Source organism: Nesoenas mayeri (assembly GCF_963082525.1).
Source record: "Nesoenas mayeri genome assembly, chromosome: 1".
Lineage (NCBI taxonomy): Eukaryota > Metazoa > Chordata > Aves > Columbiformes > Columbidae > Nesoenas > Nesoenas mayeri.
The window spans coordinates 5,288,398-5,306,663 of record NC_137541.1 but is presented as its reverse complement, the minus strand read 5'-3'; the positions used below and the strand labels follow the sequence as shown (position 1 = coordinate 5,306,663).

Genomic DNA, 18,266 nt, shown 5'->3' with positions numbered 1-18,266 from the left:
AAAAAATATGGTGGAGGTTGTCTTGGGCTTATGTACTTAATTTCCCTGTGATATGGCAGCATCGGTTATTTCGAGGACATTCTGTTGGTTAACCCATCCTTACGACTAGAGACTCTTCATGATACCCACTGCAGAGCCCATATTCCTTTCCTGTTAAATTTCCTTTACATCTAATGCACATTGTCCTTTTTGCCCTGTCCAGCAGTATATGAACTTATATTTTCCCAGCAGTCTGAAAAAGCGAAGGTGTATTAAACCTGTTTGTGTGTTTTACCCACACTGCAGGAGCCCAAATACAGTTGCAAGTCTGCTATGAAGTGTGCATTACAAAATAGCTGAAAATTTTAACGGCGTTTACTCTCCAACAAATCAGACACGGCAAGATCAAGGTACATATACTACAACCCAGCATGTCACTTTATTACAGATTTCATTTTTTAACAGGAAAGGGAGTTACATTCCTTTGAAACACTGATCATTTATAAAGCAAATGGTGGTGAAGTCACCTTTGGTTGATCTGGCTTGACAGGCTGACAGCTACTCTTCAGAAGAGTTGTTTTGGCATGAAGGAGCAGATCAGAATTTTGTTATAATAAACTGTTTTCATGTTGGAGCATTCAGGGTTTCTTCAGAAAGCTGTACAGGGTGGGCACGAGGTAATCCGTGTAGTGGCCGTCGATGAACCCTTTCCCGCTGTTGTGCACAAACCAGCACTGCACCTCCGTCCCAAGCACGCGTTCTGTCCTGTAGTCCTTCTGCAACCCCCTGTGAGGAAGAGACCACTCAAAATGAAGGTCACAACACGACAAGACGACATTGATAGTCACAGAATCATTTTGATTGGAAAAGGTCTTTAAGATCCTCAGGTCCAACCTTTAATCTAGCAGTGTCTAGTCTGTCACTAAGCCATGTCTGTAAGACCCTACATGTCTTTTAAACTCCTCCAGAGATGGTGACTCCACCACTGCCCTGGGCAGCCTGTTCCAATGCCTCACAGCCCTTTCTGGGAAAAAGTGTTTCCTAATATCCAATCTAAACCTCCCCTGGCACAACTAGAGGCCAATTGATTCTATCACTTGTAACTTGGGAGAAGAGACCAACACCCCCCCGGCTCCAAGCTCCTTTCAGGCAGTTCAGAGATCAGAAGGTCTCCCCTCAGCTCCTGTTCTCCAGCTGAACCCCCCAGGTCCCTCAGCCGCTCCCATCACTTGTGCTGCAGCCCCTCACCAGCTCCGTTCCCTTCTCTGAACTCACTCCAGCACCTCAAGGGCTCTCCTGTAGTGAGGGACCCAAGAATGACTCCAGGATTCAAGGTTTGGCCTCATGAGTGCCCAGTACAGGGGTCAGTCACTGTCCTGGTCCTGCTGGCCACACTATTCCTGATACAAGCCAGGATGCTGGTGGCATTTTTGGCCATCTGGGCACACACTGGTTCAGATTCAGCTGCTGTCACTAACACCCCAGATCCTTTTCCACTGAGCAGCTTTCCAGCTGCTCTTCCCCGAGCCTGTAGTATTGCTCATTCATTCTGCTCATTCATGGCACCACTCTGCTAAAGCAGCAAGATGTGTGTCTTCCACCAGCAGAGAGTGGAAACAACCCCAAAATGCCATTAATTTTACAGTTCTATGAGCTCATGGGCTCTTTTGTGGGGGTCCCAGACACTTTGACAGGGCCTGGCCAAGGTCAGATGCTGGGCAGCTATAAGAACACAACAGTTCATGCATGATTATGAAAGAACCCAACTAGTTCAATTTGCTGGAGGGAGTTGAGAGCTACAAAGATGATGAGGGGTCTGGAGCATCTTTGTGATGAGGAGAGACTGAGAGAGCTGGGGCTGTTCAGCTGGAGAAGAGAGGGGATCTCATCAATGGTTATAAATATCTCAGGGTGGGTGTCAGAGGATGGACCAGACTCTGTTCAGTGGTGCCCAGTGACAGGATGAGGGGCAACGGGCACAGACTGAAACACAGGAGGTTCCGTCTGAATATGAGGAGAAACTTCTTTCCTTTGAGGTGCCAGAGCCTGGCCCAGGCTGCCCAGAGAGGTTGTGGAGTCTCCTTCTCTGGAGACATTCAAACCCACCTGGACACATTCCTGTGTGATCTGCTCTGGTGAAGCTTTTTTAGCAGGTGGGTTGGACTGGATGATCTCCAGAGGTCCCTTCCAACCCCAACCAGTCTGTGATTTTGTCCCAAGTGTTTCACTAACTGCTAAAACCAGATAGTTAACAGAGGGAAAATAGGGATTTTTTTTCCCCCAAGATCCTTGAGACTTAATAAGCCTGTAGTCGTCAATGTCAATAAAAAGAAGCCAGATTTAGAAAGAGGAATAAAATACATTATTCCTACCTGGTAACAGTGAGTTTGTTGCCTTTCACTTCCATGGTGGCTTGTGGTTTCTCCGGATCTTGCCCAGGTCTTTGGTCATGGATATACACTTCTGGTTCAGACGTAAACTGACCTGATCAAAGAGAGGTTTAAAGCTCTTTGCGTGTCCTGACTTTTGGGGCGGTCGTGGAAGCTGCTGCTGGGCATTTTTGGAAAAACAAACACGAACGCCTTCTGCATGGATCACAAGGCACCGAGTCTCCAGCGCCATCAGATCAGGAGGATAAACAGCTTTGCTTTTGAACCAGCAAACTTTTAAATAACCAGACTGGAGCTGAGAAGAGCATTTGGGAAACCCACCTCTGCTGCACAGGATTCCCACATCTTAAAAGGAGCCTTGGGTGGGTCCAGGGCTGGGAGAGCTGATTTTCCCTGTGAACCGAGCCCTTGGTTTTGTTTTATACCATTGCTGTCATTCAGGGGAGAGCTGAGTTATGAATGTTTGCACAGAAATCTTATCAGAAAGAAGGTTTTTTTAAGGGTTTGTTTCAGTCTTTTTATTTTCAGTCTGCAGCAGATCAGCCATACCAGGAAAGCCCTGTCACAGTGTCTCCAAGCCTAGTCAGGCTTGTTTGGAAAACACTCTCCCCAGCTGGGATGAGGAATAATCTCTAATCCCAGATGTTCTACAACATCCTTGGGGCTTCCAGGACATTACAGGTACCTCTCCCATTTTTTATTTAAATAATTTTCACACCTTCTCCATCAGGACACCAACACCAATGAGTTCACTCAAAGATCTAGCAAAAACCCTTCCCAGTGTCCCCCATTCTCACCGCCCAACCCACAGCATTTACCTATCAGCCCATGGGCTTCAGGAGAGAACCGGTTTTCAGGAGGAATGTAGATTCCCAGGAAGTTGACATTAACTGGGTGCTTCTTCCACACACGATGCAGCACAACCATGAAGGACATCTCCTCGCCCACGGTGATGGTAACGTTATTTTCTTTCTTCACAGATATAAGAAGCCTAGCAGAGATGAACCAAAGGAAGGACTCAGTTCAGCTGCCCACACAGAAGCTCTCAGGCCCCTTAAGATGCTCTTGGGTATTAGAACAACCACACAGGGATGACAGATATGACAGAGGATCCATCAGAAACCCACAGCCTTGGGAGTGGTACCCAGAAGTCTAGCAGGACAGTAGGACTGATACTTCATGCCCATGTTCAGGCAACAAAATCTTGCCCTACAAATTTAAGCTCTTGCTACAATGATTGGAGATTTTGGAAGTGATCCGTTTGCCTGAAAACATGTCTAGTGCTGTAGGATGTCCAACATGGCTGCTAGCTGTTAATCTGCAGGTGAAGGTCTCCTGGATGTTCTGAGTCATGTCTCCCATCACATCAGGAACCCTGAAGGTATCTCAAATAACATTAGGTGCTTGTGTTTAGGCAACTGAATCCTGGTCTCAGCCAATGCAGTCCGCAGTAGGGAGAGGATTTCAGCTCTTTCTACTTGTGTCTGGTCAACTGAATCACGGTCTTGACCCTGCTGCCTAATTTCTTTAACTGTAACGAGAGCTTAGACATCAAGCTAAGATTCACACACCCTTGGGCATGCACCCTGTGACCTGGATCCCACCCACAGCTGGGTCAGTCCAATGCTGTTGTTCCAAATGGTTTCCACAGGGCAGACAACAAACACTCAGCAACTTACTGTTTCCGAATGATGTGCCCCGTGTCCGACCAGGTCAGCGTGATGCTGTAAGATCCATCTTTCAGTGTTATTGTTTCTGTGGTGATCTGCACCTTCAGGCCTTTGTTTTTGAAATAAAACCCAATTTTTCCGAAGTATGTGTTGAGCTTCTTATTCTCCATTTTCTTGGCTCCAACGAGCTGCCCATTGACCACAACTCCTGTGAAGACCAGAGAAGCAGATCTTGCCTAAATCTTGGAGCACCACTTAAGACTTAGAGTTCTGACCTCAGCAGGGAATACCATGGGATCAGCAGAAACAAGTGGCCATCCTCACAGTGAAGAAGTTTTTCCTAATAGCTTACGCCTACTCTGAATTCCACCTGCCGCACCTTATTTCTGTCACCTCTTGTCCTTTAGCTATGTATCTTCTTTGGCTCTTCTTTTCTTAAGATTGACCCAACTCAGCTGCCTCCAGTTCTCCCTGTACATACTTTGCTCCAGCCCTATGATAATCTTGGTGGTCACCACCGAATTTAATCCAGCTTGTCACCATCTTTCTCGTACTGGCAAACCTCAAACTAGGCCCAGCACTCCAGATGTGAACGGGAACAACCACTTTTCCCTGCTCCCTCGAGATACTTTTCAGACCTGAGAGAAGAAAAGGGTGCTATAAAGTAAACCATGTTTTATTTCCTTACCAGTACCAGGATCAGAAACCAAGTTCAGGATCTTTCCAGGCTCTGAGTTGATATTGAAGCAGATGTTCCTTTGGCTCTTGGGCAGGTGTATGATGAAATGTGGGTCGTTGTCAACTGAAATACAGAAAAGAAACGGGTAAGAGAAGCTGGTACCTGCCCTATAGGTAAGGGGCGCAAAGACTGAGATGCTTTCCTCGGAGAATTTTGAAACAATTTTTGGGACTCCTCAGAGTAGAAGGAGGGCCTTTTCCACCCCCACAGTAGCTAAGGAAGTTCTCAGATGCTCCTCAAAAAAGCCCCTTAGACACTTTATCCTCAGAGCATGGAGGGTGTTGGTCTCTTCTCCCAAGTGACGGGATGAGAGGAAACGGCCTCAAGTTGCACCAGGGGAGGTTTAGATTGGATATTAGGAACAATTTCTTCTCAGAAAGGGTTGTTGGGCATTGTAACAGGCTGCCCAGGGCAGTGATGGAGTCACCATCCCTGGAAAGGTTTAAAGATGCAGAGATGAGGTTCTTGGGGACATGGTTTAGTGACAGTGTTTTGGTTGGACTCGATGATCTTAAGAGCCTCTTCCAACCAAAATGATTCTATGATTCAATATACTTCCCCTGTTTAAGGAAAAGACGTGACATTATTGGCTTGAGGAACACCACCAAGTGCAGTGAACTCTTGGTTTAACTGGTCAGCTGCACACTAGGGGGCCACCTGCTGAACCTGGAATTCTGGGAGCTAAGCCTTTTTTTTTTTCAGGATGAAACATCCCGGGACATCACTCTCTCAAACTAAGAAGCTCTCAGACACATTACAAGTCCATATCACCATACTGATGTTGGGTAAAGATAGGTCCTGCCTACAATCTGCCCTGAGGAATACAATCAGGACTTGTTCTCACAGTATGTTTAACACTCTGGTGGGACTGGTCCCCTCTGGAAGTCACATATTCTTTAAAATTTGCCTCAAATGAGACAAACACCCACACCTAACACTGAAAGCAGCTGCCTCCAGTCTCATCTTGAAGTGCAAAGCACTGCCCAGCTCTTGCTAGTTTGATGGTAGTTGGTATCTATCTGTCAGCATTCACAGACATGCCCATAATCAGTGTTGTCTATGGGGATAGCCAGCCAGTTTCCATTTATTCTCCAGTGTTCCTTGCCTTTTGGAACCATTTAACTCTTCCTGTGCATCAGACAAATCCTGGGCCCTTTGTCAGGAACATCCTCATGGGAAACGGTAGAGTAGGTACCCTGCAAGGGGTGAAGGAGCTTTTGAACGTCTTGAATCTTTTGAATATATTGAATCTCTTGAATATAGACCTCAATAATTTTTCCTTATTCTCATCAACTACTTGATCTTCCTCAACTTGATACCAAGGCCTGTTCTGATCAACATTTCCAGGAATAAAAAAGAATTCCCAGTGCAAATTATGTGTATAAGACGGACAGGTAACTTTGCCTTGCTCATCGTCTTTTCAAGCAGTTTTTTGACTAGCCAAGGTCTTAGATTAACCCTTGAGCTACTCTGAGAAGGAGTTTGATAGCTCTTTGTTTGATAGTTATGTAAATATAGACATCCGCATAGAGGCACCCTCCCAGAGTTATTGTAGTTACGCTGCTTTTATAGGCAAAGGCTCTCACAGCTGGTTTGTTTAAGCAGGCACTAAACTGTGGCAATGGCCCAAGTATTAACGGGATCCGTCAGTCATTCAGTGCATTGAGAGATTTTTATCTACCGCAGAACATTTGTCTGTCATTTGCAAGGGCACTAACTTTACATTAGCTTTGCTACTGCAGAAAAGCTGAATGTGAGCTCAGTGAACAGCGTCGGCCTGGGGGAAGCACGCAACTTAAGACGGGGTTGCTGGAATCCCATTAGGATCTAAACTAGTCTTGTCTTTGTAACTTAGAGCATATTTTTGCAAGTTCATCTATTCAAAGTCAAAACGACTCAGTATTTTATAAATAAAAGTGTGATCCTTGGCTATTGCAAAAATTTGAGTGAGGTGGCTGAGATTTGCCTGCTCAGACCTTCAGCAGAGGCTGCATTGAGAACCTTTCACACTGATGTCCTCTGCAACAGCAGTGAAGTAGCTTTACCGGCTATTCACAGCAGCTGATTTATTCTCTTGTGGACTAGCCTCTAAATGATGATAGAGCTTTTAGAACAATTCAGAAAACTCAACAAGAAAAAATTAGGACAACTGATAGACTCCTGCAGCACTGTAGAGCTTAGCGTCTTGTCACAGAAGCTGAAATTCCCAATGTGACCAATAACTTCGGTTACATCATCTTTGTTTGTTTAATGGGTGATGAGTGTTGCTGTCTAATATTTCTTTGCAGAGAAATACTGTAGGGTTTACCTCTGTTTATGCTCAGAGAAGACACAGGAGGGCTCCTTTGCTCAGGCATGAAGCTGACTGGTACAGCCGTGACATTGGCCCAAGCTGGGATGCCTTTGTTGTTGTTATTAGGTGCGTTTGGAGTTAATCCTAGAGTACCTGTTAAAAGACAGTCATAATTAGGTTTTTGTTAGTTCTGACACAGTTAGTACTGTAATTTTTGAAGTCATGGGGTAGATCAGAGCCTGATGTTGTTCTACCAATGTAAAGCAAGTGCAACACTCTTTACAGTAGACAGATTTGTATAATGGGGTAAGGATGGATTTACTCCAGTGTCTCACCAGAGGTACATGACTTACCAGGGCAGTTGAACTAACCATAAGCTACTGGTGAAAAATGGAGCCTGACTTTTTAACTCTTATCACAGCATCACAGAATGGTTGGGATTGGACGGGACCTCTGGAGATCCTTGTGGCTGATTGATAATAATCTTAGGAAACTTCCAAGGCTTAGAAGTGGTGATAAAATATGGTTTAGTCAATTCAACAGCTTCAGTGCAGGGAACTACACATATCTGTCCTAGTAAGAAGATGTTCAATCTGTGACATTGTAGGCTTATTGGAAACCTCATCATTGCAATGTTGGCACATTCAGTCCTCTCTGAAGCCAATGGCTCCAAACAGTACTTGTGTGACAGGGTGGCCTCAAAGTGGCTGAAGGCTTGCTCAGCTTTCACTGGAAATATAGGTTATCCTGAGGGTACTGGTGGATGAAAGATTGGATGTGAGCCAGCAATGAGCACTTGCAGCCTAGAAGGCAAATTATATCTTGGGTTGCATCAAAAGGAGCATGGAGAGCAGGTTAGGGAGGTGATTCTGCCCCTCTGCTCCGCTCTGGTGAGACCCCCCTGTAGTGCTGGTCCAGCTCTGGGTCCTCAGCACAGGACACACATGGACCTGCTGGAGAGGGGCCAGAGGAGCCACAGGAATGATCCAAAGCTAGAACAGCTCTGCTGGGAGGACAGGCTGAGAGAGCTGGGGGGTTCATCTGGAGAAGAGAAGCTCCAGGGAGAGCTTATTTCAGCCTTTCTGGACTTTAAAGGGGCTGATAAGAAAGATAGGGACAGACTTCTAACAGGGTCTGTTGTGACAGAACAAGGTGTGATGGTTTGAAACTAAAGGAGGGGAGATTCAGGCTGGATATGAGGAAGAAATTTTTTACACTGAGGGTGGTGAAACGCTGGCCCAGGTTGCCCAGAGAGGTGGTGGATGAACCATCCCTGGAGACATCGCAGGCCAGGCTGGACGGGGCTCTGAGCAACCTGATCTGATGAAGATGTCTCTGCTCGTGGCAGGGGTGGCACTGGATGAGCTTTGAAGGTCCCTTCCAACCCAAACTGTTCTATGATTCTGTGATCCTATATACACAACCACCCAGAGTGAAAAATTAACTCAGTTGTTCTTCCATCACAAGAACAAAGCCAAAATACAAGGTAGTAATGGACCGACTAAGACACTGACCTGGGCAGCAGCCCCTTCTGGGGTCTTTGGGCTGGTCTGCCAGCATTATCTCATCCTTTTCCTCATTTTCTATCAGCATGGCTGTGAAGGGAGTAACAATATGATGGTCAAGAGACATCTGTAGGATGGATTTAGTGATGTTCCTCTTCAAAGCAGCAGTGGGGGCTGTGTTTCTGGGTGGAAAACAAAACAGAAAGCATAATTAGCAGCTGTACAGGACAGCTGCCCTGACAATGCCTCCACAGAGCGGTCGTAAAGCCAAACTGGTAGGTATTGCAAGAAGGAAAGGCTGAAGGCCCACGTGAATGCTCTCTCCATAAGAAAACTATTCTTGGCTTCTGTGTGTTTTGGTCTAGACTCAAAGAAGTCCAGTCCATCTCCTGGTCTCAGCAGAAGACTTCTTTCTGCTTCAGAGGGGATTCACCCTGAACCCTTCCATAGCTTTAACTCAGGCTGTGTAAGGCAAATCTGCCATTCATTTAATTCACTTAGCCCCACAGTTAGGTCTGTTTGACCCTTATTCTAAATTAACTGCTCCTAAACTCTATTCCCTGATATCTGCGAGTAGTAAAATAGGAGTAATGTGACTGTAAATATCACCTACTGTTATTCCAATTTGTTTATCTTACCCATTTGAAACCCTGTGAGCAGCCTCATGGCTGTGGTCTCAGAGAGGACCAGATTACCCTCAACCTTCTCTTCCCTCCCATCACAGACCACATTTCTCCTCACCTCTCTGCCAGCATCTGGTTGACGGTCAGATAGGCCCACAGCTTCCTAGTGAAATCAGGATCTGCATATTTGTCTTTCTTCATGAAGCCATCCAGTTCTTCAACATCTCGCAGGGTTTCCATGACGAGCTCTGCGTTTGCCTATGCAATCAACGAGAGATAAAGTCAAGGCAGGGTGAGCCAGAAGAATGCGGTGGCTTTGAGTTCCATCTTGGCGTGTCTGGCATTAAGGATCCGCTCTGGCTCTGCCTCTGGTCACTTCTAGATCAGAAATTCCCAGCACCGTTGACCTGACTGCCATGGGGAGTTATCCAGGAGGGTCTTCTGCTAAATATACTTTTAGTGACAGTGGATTAAACAGGTAAAGGAGCAGCCAGCATTAACCAAAGCGCATATTACCACATGCCAGAAGAAGAGGCTTTTACAGGGCTCTGCTATCCTCCCCTCAGGCCTCTTCACAACCATTCCTACTAAATAACAGGAAACAAATTCTACTTTCCCCCACAGACCCTTGGACTGCACTATGTTTTGGCAGGAAATAATCTTGAATGTGTTTGATTTTTCCAACAAATAACAAATGGCAACTCGTAAGCCCTGTAAGAGTGTGGATATTTCAGTTTCTCCTCAGAAAGAAGGACCTGGATGTAATATTCCCACCCCATTCCACTCCACCTGGTAGGGCAACCCTGAAACGTGGGGAAAGCCTCATCACACTTGCCACAAGGCAGAGCCTAAAAGGACAGTGCTAGGACTTGACACAATGGAGACCCACCAGCTTGAACTCTCCAACAGTGAGAGGTTCAGCCATGAAAGGATCTACTTTAGAGGATCTCCACTGCACCTTCACCAAGCATGAAGGAGGACTCCATAGTCTAAGTCTGGTTTGCAACTAAATTTTGTATGGTACATTTATTAGAAGGAAGTTCCTCTGGCAGGCTGCAGGATGCAGGTAGAGAATATTCATGGCTTTACTTTGTGAAACATTGTTGGACAAACTGCCTATGAGTTTCCTCATGATCCCACCCAGAACCCCAGTGGACAAAACACTCTGCTGGCAATAACCTCCAGCAAAGAGAATGTGCACACGAGTGGATGAACCAGCCCAAAGCCCAGGGGCAGGTATCCTAGGGACGCCTTCACTCACTGCTGTCGCTGTGACGATGCTTTCCAAGTGCTGCAGGTTCTCCGTGTCGACCTTCCCAGCCACTACTATCTCTGAGCCACCAAAGTAGTTGTGGAAGCTGCTCTGGGTGATGTCTGACACTGACTCCTGGGGGTAGTTGAACTGAATCTTCTTCAAGAGTGGGGTGGAGACCTGGTTGTAGAAATTCTGAGATGGAAGGAGACAGAGAAGTGAGTTGGTTGTACCTGAAGCAACCGTCCCATGTGCACCACTTTTACCGAAAGGACAGCAGGTGACAAAACCTGAAGACCTAATGGGAAAAGGCACTTTCCTTGTCCCATGGAATGCAGACACCTTTAAACTTAGACCTTAGTACACTTGTAAGAGGGTACAGCAAGAAGGTCTAGCCTAAGTGTTGTGGAAGTCACAGGGTGTTCAGAAGCCCATGGACTGTGCTCTTCCAAGACCTAAAAGGCTTCAACAGAGGTGTATATGAGTCTGAATCCATTACCAGGTTGGTCAGCTCTTGCTGCTGTGTAAGACACACAGCTGCTTCCTGACAAATTCTTGTCAAAAATAAGACCTATGTCTCACTTGGGTTTGTTTCTGTGCTATAAACCATTCGCCATTTTCTGACCCTGTTGTACCTGGCTGATGTGAAATGGGATGTGTGTGTTTAACTGGGTTTAGTGTATGGGGCAGAGAAGGAAAAGATGTACCCACACAGTGTTAGGGATGGAGGCTGCCTCATCCTAAAGGGCTGCTCTCTCTCAGAGCTGCTCTGTTTGGCAGAACACCAGGTAGCGTGTCCTGGCACACCTGTGTGTGTCCTATCACACCTGTGCTGGGGAAGAAGAGGTATGAAAAACCTGCACAGGTGGTGAAACCAGTGCGTAGAAATGGAGTAAGAATTTAAGAGCTGGTTCATCAACCATTGCCACTCACTGATTCAGAGCCATAGCCTCCTGGAACTGAGCTTTTTCTTACAATGGCAAACTTTGGATTAGCATTTAGCATTTATATCTAGGTCTTTTGTTAGTACTGAAGTGGTCTGAGGTAAAATTCAGGCCTTAATTTTAATTCAGATTTTTTTTTTTAATAGTTAGGACTGTTTTGTAGAATATAAATCCAATATAAAGCAATGGAGGAAGTCTCCATCAGGGTAAGGACACTCATGCTCTTCCAGTGACTCTGGTTCTCTCTTAATGTAAGGAAAATCCTATACAGAGCAGTGAAGTATGTATTATAGATACTACAAAAATTGTATAATAACTAGGAGCATTTAGGCAAATGCATGATTGTCATCTTGCAGGACTTTCCAGAAGAAACAATGCTTTTTGTGACCTCCCCTGTGAACCTACAGTAACTCTACTCTTGTTAGTGGAGTTACGCAACTCCACAGCTGTGAACAGAGCTGGACCCTCAGGTTCAGAGGCAATGGGCCAGAAACGCACCTTCATTTGGGCAGAAGTCTCCTGGTTTCCAAAAATCCTCTGGGCCATGCCACGGTTGTCAGTTGCGATTCTCTGCAGGAAATCGTAGTCGACATCAAACCCAATCCCGAGGCAGAAGAGAGAGAATTCATCCTTTATGCTCTGCTTCACATTCTTCTGGATCGTCGTCAGCTTTAGCTCACCTTGGAGACACACAAGAGGTGACATCCATCTGAGCAATGGAGGAAGTCTCCATCAAGGTAAGGACACTCATGCTCTTCAGTGACTCTGGTTCTCTCTTAATGTAAGGGATATCTAGACAACTAGCTCAGATGCCCAGTCTCTCTTTTGCAATGCCTACAGTGACATTTGAGCTTTTCCTGGATGGAGATTAACAAATTGTTTCCACTGAATATGATTCCTTTGAACTCTTTTATTTTGTTTTTGGTATCTGAGGCATACTCTTTGGATTTCCAGGGCTCTTATTGGCTTCCTGAGGAGTCCGTCACTATAACACATCTAGACTTCTCCCAGAATTACTTCTTCAAGCTCTCTGCAGACTAAGACATCTCCATAGAGGTTTTACTTTGTTTCTTGTAATGAAGATGTTCTCTGCCACCGTTTGGACTGGTTTTTTTCCAGCTTATTTTTAATGGCAGCCTCCTCTAGGCTGGCATCTTGCAGCAAGCGATTGCTTTTCTCCTGTACCAAATCCAACCCAAATTAATTTGCTTTCTGCTTAATTTTCCTGATTTTGATGTTACACTGGGGGCTGCATAGATCTGTGTGGGCCGAGGTCATTGGAAATAGAAATTTTTTCTAAGGTTATTGTGATTAACTCTCCTACAGGACTTGCTCATCTCTGTAATTGCAAGAAGTACATCTCTTTCATAACATAATCCATTCATTTTTTGAAAGCTCTTATGCAAAGCCCCATGGCACCTATAGCACTTGGCAAAAGAGCAGCACAGGCATTGGAAGAAAGTGAAACATCATTTTTTAAACTTACTGTCAAAATGTCTACGTGTTGCACATATGAACAACATATGAAACATATGAATACCTACTTATATTAATTTATACATCTCTATATACACATGCACATGTGTTTCTCAGGCCAATCCCACCGGCCTTTCTTCTCACCTGAAGTAGGATCCTTACCTACTGTCGGGTCTCCATCAGACACCAATACAATCATGGAGACTGAGTTAGGGTCCAACATGCCTAAGTTTTGGGCTTCATTCAGGATGAAAGTGGCTCGGAGAAGAGCTTCATTGATATTTGTTCCTGTCAAAGACAGAATGAAGAAGACAAGTTTGATTCTTGTTGAGTCTCTTGCCCAATCCAGATCAGTTCTGCAGTTCTAGTGGAATTAACCAACATGGACAAGACCTGTGGTCAAGGCAGCAAAACCTCTGCTCTGTGATGCTCATGGTACATCTGCTTGCACTCTGGTTCGCTAAAGAAATGGAAGCTGAAATATGTTGCATTTGGGGGACTGTATTAAACAGATCTTCTATATTTTCCTTACCTATAGTTATACTATTTACTGAAATCAGCAGAATTAGTCAGGATGTACATCCCTGTAAGTAGGAATAGTCTGTAATCCATCTGAATTTGATCATCAGCATGTTACTTTTTTCTCACCATGATGTTGAAACATATGAATACCTACTTTTATTAATTTATACATCTCTATATACACATGCACATGTGTTTAGCACTAAGTCCCACTAAGACACCAGATGTTGACACCCTTTCTCATCTGAGGCTGTCACTTCCACCCCCGTCCCCACAATTCCCCCTTGCTAATTCCAGTGGGACCATTTGTGGTGTTGGGAATTATTTGCTGTGGGGAGAACTAGTGGGTTTGTGGGCAGATGACTGAATGACAGAAGAAGATGCCAGAAACAGCCGGCCTTGGACAACTTAATTGGAAAAGGTATATATATTTGCTCACCCTGTCTAAAGGTTTGGCTTGTGACATAGAGTAAGAAATTAGTATGAGAGGAGCAGGAGTAGGAAGGCTGAGCAGCCAGAAAATGAGTATTTTGTTTGTCAAGAAAGAAAAACATTAGCTGCTCCAGAGACAGGATAATAAAAAGCTGCATTGAAATCTGGCTTTGCTGGATGGGAGCAGTTCTCTTAGCTTGTCTGTCAGTTAATTTAGGGTAACAAAGCCTGGTTTATGAGGCATTTACATGTGCAACATGGGTTCCTATTCCCAGCACACTGATGATGACGGACAAGTCTGTAACTTAATGTTGATCCCACCTTACCTGTTGCCAATGAAAGTTTCTGGTAGTGAAGGTGCCATAGTGACAGAAGGCTCTGGTGTTGTGTAGAGCCTCTACACACTGTTGATGTACAAATAACTGAACAACTAAACCAGAATTGCACTTCAGAGAGCAACAGATTAAAATGATCATGAGCCCTTTCTGTACAAGTAGCTCAAGCACTAACAAAGGAAGCATCCAAAGTGCTATAAGGCTGAAAAAGGCAACTGTCCTTGTTTATCAGACAGGGAATCAAGTCACAAAAATGATGAACAGTTTGCCCAAGGTGGCATTTAGTAGATCATCATGTAGTCTACAAACAGCCAGTGGAGACCTTGGAGCTGGGCTGCTTATGATCAGCTTTACAAAGGCATGAGACAGCCTTGGTCTTTCAAGGATATTCACTAACTGTGAGGTTGGAGGTAGGACCTATAGATTAAAGGCAGCTGTTCTGTGTCTGTGTTCTATCTGTTGTAGCTCATTCAGTAGAAGGAAAGGCCATCCCACCCCTAAGGTAATCAGCTGTCATCCTTGTGCTCTCCTTTAACCTCAGGGCATTCTTTTCCCATCTTAGGAATCAGATCTTTTGTCAGAAATACTCTGCCAATCTGAAGGTTGTCTGAGGTACCCATTCCTGTGATATCTAACTTCTGTGAGCACCTTGCAATCAAAACCTCATACCCCCGTTGGGTTGGATTGCCTGGATGTACTTCTTAGCATCTTCAACCTGTGATGGGGTGGCTGAGACTAGATTATCTCTCCAGCATCGGACGTTGTGGTTGAAGTCGATAAGGGAGAACTGATCAGCAGCACGGAGCTCACTCAATATTGCCTTCATGGCCTCAATGGTCTGAGAAAGAGACATTTAAGAGAAGATGAGTTTATGCTTCCTGTCGCTGAAAACATCTTCTAACTTGTGACTACAAGCACAAAGCTGCCTCTGATGAACAAGAACGTGAGCACTAGAATCCAAAATAGCATCTGCTATCCAACTCTTTTGCACTTCTTGCATAAAACTGAACTTTTCTCCAGAGAAAAAGAAGAAAATGCAGTTAGCAAGAGCAAACCCATGTGACTCAACCCATCCTTGCTTAGTTCCTGCTAACACAGAGTAAGGTGTGAGAGAGAAGACTGTGGTTCAGGAGGGAGGAATTGCCTGTATCAGCTCAGCAGACTTAGCTCTGCCTGCAATGCTGTCATTTGAAGATGTGTGATGTAAACAAGTGACAATTAGTCTGTAATTAGCCAGTTATGCAGCACTCGTCTCCCCAAGGAAGCAATCTGCCAAGCCTTAGTATTGTGCTCCAAAGCAAATTCAGATGTACCTAGATAATTTTCAACTAACGTTTGTCTAGATGGTTCTTAAAAACCTTCAGTGATACATGATATACAAACCCCTGAACTCCCCTCTCAGCACTGCAAAGCTTTTCCTAATATCTAATATAAATCTCTCCTGCTGTAAATTCATTTGATTCCATCTTATTCTACCCTGGGTGGGTGTGAACATCAGTTGATGAGTTTCCTGCTTAGAACAAGTGTTGGCGTATTTGGAGGCTGATTATGTCTCTTCAAGCCTTTTCTTCTGTAGACTAAAATATCCTGGTTTTTGCATTCCCTCCTCACCATGGCTTATGTTGTCTAAACAATTCTTACTGTTCTTCAGCGGGCTATCAACAATTTGTCCCTAGCTTTTTGAAAGCAGGGATGTAGTATCCCAACTGAGACTTTCCCAGGATTCAGTGGCAGAGATTAGAGAAAAAGTTGGGGTCAGAGCCTTCGCAAAACGTTTCAATAATTAAATTTTTAAAAAATACATCTAAAATCAGTATCCTGATGGCATCAACTCTTCCTTACAACATGGGAGGAACATTACAAATAAAGAATAAAATCATGATGTCTTTGATTCACAAAATATTATCCAAATTCAGCAAGACTTTTGACAAAATAAATTGTAAAGAACTTAGCTGGTAATTTTGAGTGCTACGGAATTGTATGTTAGGGCACATGGGAAAAGTTGGCAGGAGGTTCATTTTGCAATAGAGGTCAAACACTTACTTGTTTCATTTTCAGTCCCCACATCGAGCCACTGACGTCTATAACAAATAAAATGTTTTTGGGCAGAGGATCAAGATTTTCCGGAGCAAAGAAGTGAATAAAATACCCATTAAAAATCTGCAAAATAAAATAAAAAAATTCACAGTGAAGTGAGCTATAGTAAAGATGTCAGAAAACTCAAGACAATAATAGAGCAGAAAATGGGCCCCACATCATAAAGACATCGAGGTACTAGAGAGAGTGCAGAGGAGGCAATGAAGCTGGTGAGGGACTGGAGCACAAGTGTGATGGGAGCACCTGAGGGACCTGGGGGGTTCAGCTGGAGAACAGGAGCTGAGGGGAGACCTTCTGATCTCTGAACTGCCTGAAAGGACGTTGTAGCATGGGGTGGGATTGGTCTCTTCTCTCAAGTAGCAAGTGATAGGACAAGAGGAAACAGCCTCAGGTTGCACCAGGGGAGGTTTAGATTGGATATTAGGAAACCATTCTTCATGGAAAGGGTTGTCGGGCATTGGAACAGGCTGCCCAGGGCAGTGGTGGAGTCACCATCTCTGAGGGGTTTAAAAGGCATTTAGATGTGGTTCTTAGGGACATGGTTTAGTGCTAGAGTTGGGTTATGGCTGGACTCAATGATCCTGAGGGTCTCTTCCAACTGAAATGATTCTATGATTCTAATGTTATTCTTCTTTATGGGCCAAATCTAACTTTCAGGTCTGCACATCTCTGTGTTTGTAGTCTTGCACCATCTATACTCAATAGCCTTCCCTTTTTATCAAGGAAAGCAGAGTGTGGTACTCAGACAACTACCATGCTCTAGCATAGGAAGGAATTTAAAACATTTTAAAAAGACTGTTCTGTCTGTAATAATTCAAGCCTATAACTCTGCTTCATGTTAACATAAAAATAGTGATGTTCTGGTTGTCTCCTTCTGATATATTGGTACAACTTCCAATGCCTCTGTACTATGATTCAACATTAAATCACCAGAGTGCTGCTAGACATTGGCTTTTGGACAAAACAGGAATCTGCTGCTGACTATATATAGGACCACGTCTTAGTCATAAATTAAGTAAATCCATTCTGCCCACTTAAAATCTCTCTGTTCTCTCAATTGGATACAGAGCTCTTCCTCATGCTTATTCTCCTGAATGATGAAGTTTATTTAGCAGTGTTTGCTTAATGACAGCAATTCTTACATTCACAGATCTCCCCAATTAATCAGTAACACTTACTTCCAATTCTCCACCCGTGGTTTCTCTGTTCACATCATATTGCACCACAAAATTTCCATCTACTGCTGTGGTTGAGCACGTGGGGCACTTTCGTTGTTGAGCCATTGTTGGCTTGAAAGAAACGTGAGCCTTGAAACGAGAAGTGATCATCAGTCAATCAGATGTTGTGCGAGAAGTAGATCATTGAAAGAAGAAGAGTTCATCCTTTACGAAATATCATATTTCACTGAATGTTTTTCTTCTTTATTTATGCTCTTAGTATAAGCAGAAAATGGACTCTGTAACTTCAAAAGAAAATGAGCACCAGGGTTTGCCTGGATATGCTGATCCAGTAGCAGCAACTGTGACACAAATAAGATAACCCATTTACAACACCAAATATTCCTATTAGAACTGTGCAAACCATTTCTATTAAGTAACTTGTTGGCTTATTTAACATTTTCTTTGTTGAAATTATCCATAATTTTATCAACATTCTAAATACCCTTTTTTTTCCCCCAGATGAACAACAGTTTGCAATGTGTCTGTAAACTGAGTGCTAGGAATAACTTTAATTAGTCACATAATTGATTATGCAGACTTTATGGAATCATTTGTCTACTTCACTGGATAACTTGAAATTTCCTGAAAATATATTACTTAATACATGTAGCCACATACCACCTCTGAAATAATTTGCTGAACTAGGAATGTGGGTGAATGAGACTTGAAGTTGAGCCTGGATGTCAAGAAACAATACTGCCTAAGATATTATTACAGTAGTGTAGACAGGCTTTTGGGACCTGACTCATATATCCTGTATTAGATATTGACAGAAGAGTGAGAAGAGTT

General features: G+C 44.0%; 1 protein-coding gene across 1 annotated transcript in view; it reads right to left on the bottom strand.

Moving 5' to 3' along the window:
* Positions 1–617: 617 nt before the first annotated feature.
* ITIH2 (inter-alpha-trypsin inhibitor heavy chain 2) overlaps positions 618–18,266 on the bottom strand; it is a gene marked incomplete at both ends in the record, with an annotated part of 28,574 nt that continues 10,925 nt past the window's right edge. Inside the window, 14 exons of the mRNA XM_080360865.1 lie at positions 618–765; positions 2,352–2,463; positions 3,188–3,360; positions 4,049–4,247; positions 4,728–4,841; positions 7,087–7,224; positions 8,586–8,758; positions 9,318–9,457; positions 10,461–10,646; positions 11,894–12,075; positions 13,034–13,159; positions 14,830–14,998; positions 16,204–16,320; positions 17,436–17,564. Of these exons, the coding sequence (XP_080216991.1) occupies positions 618–765; positions 2,352–2,463; positions 3,188–3,360; positions 4,049–4,247; positions 4,728–4,841; positions 7,087–7,224; positions 8,586–8,758; positions 9,318–9,457; positions 10,461–10,646; positions 11,894–12,075; positions 13,034–13,159; positions 14,830–14,998; positions 16,204–16,320; positions 17,436–17,564 (2,106 nt within the window). The remainder of the gene's footprint in view (positions 766–2,351; positions 2,464–3,187; positions 3,361–4,048; positions 4,248–4,727; positions 4,842–7,086; positions 7,225–8,585; positions 8,759–9,317; positions 9,458–10,460; positions 10,647–11,893; positions 12,076–13,033; positions 13,160–14,829; positions 14,999–16,203; positions 16,321–17,435; positions 17,565–18,266) is intronic.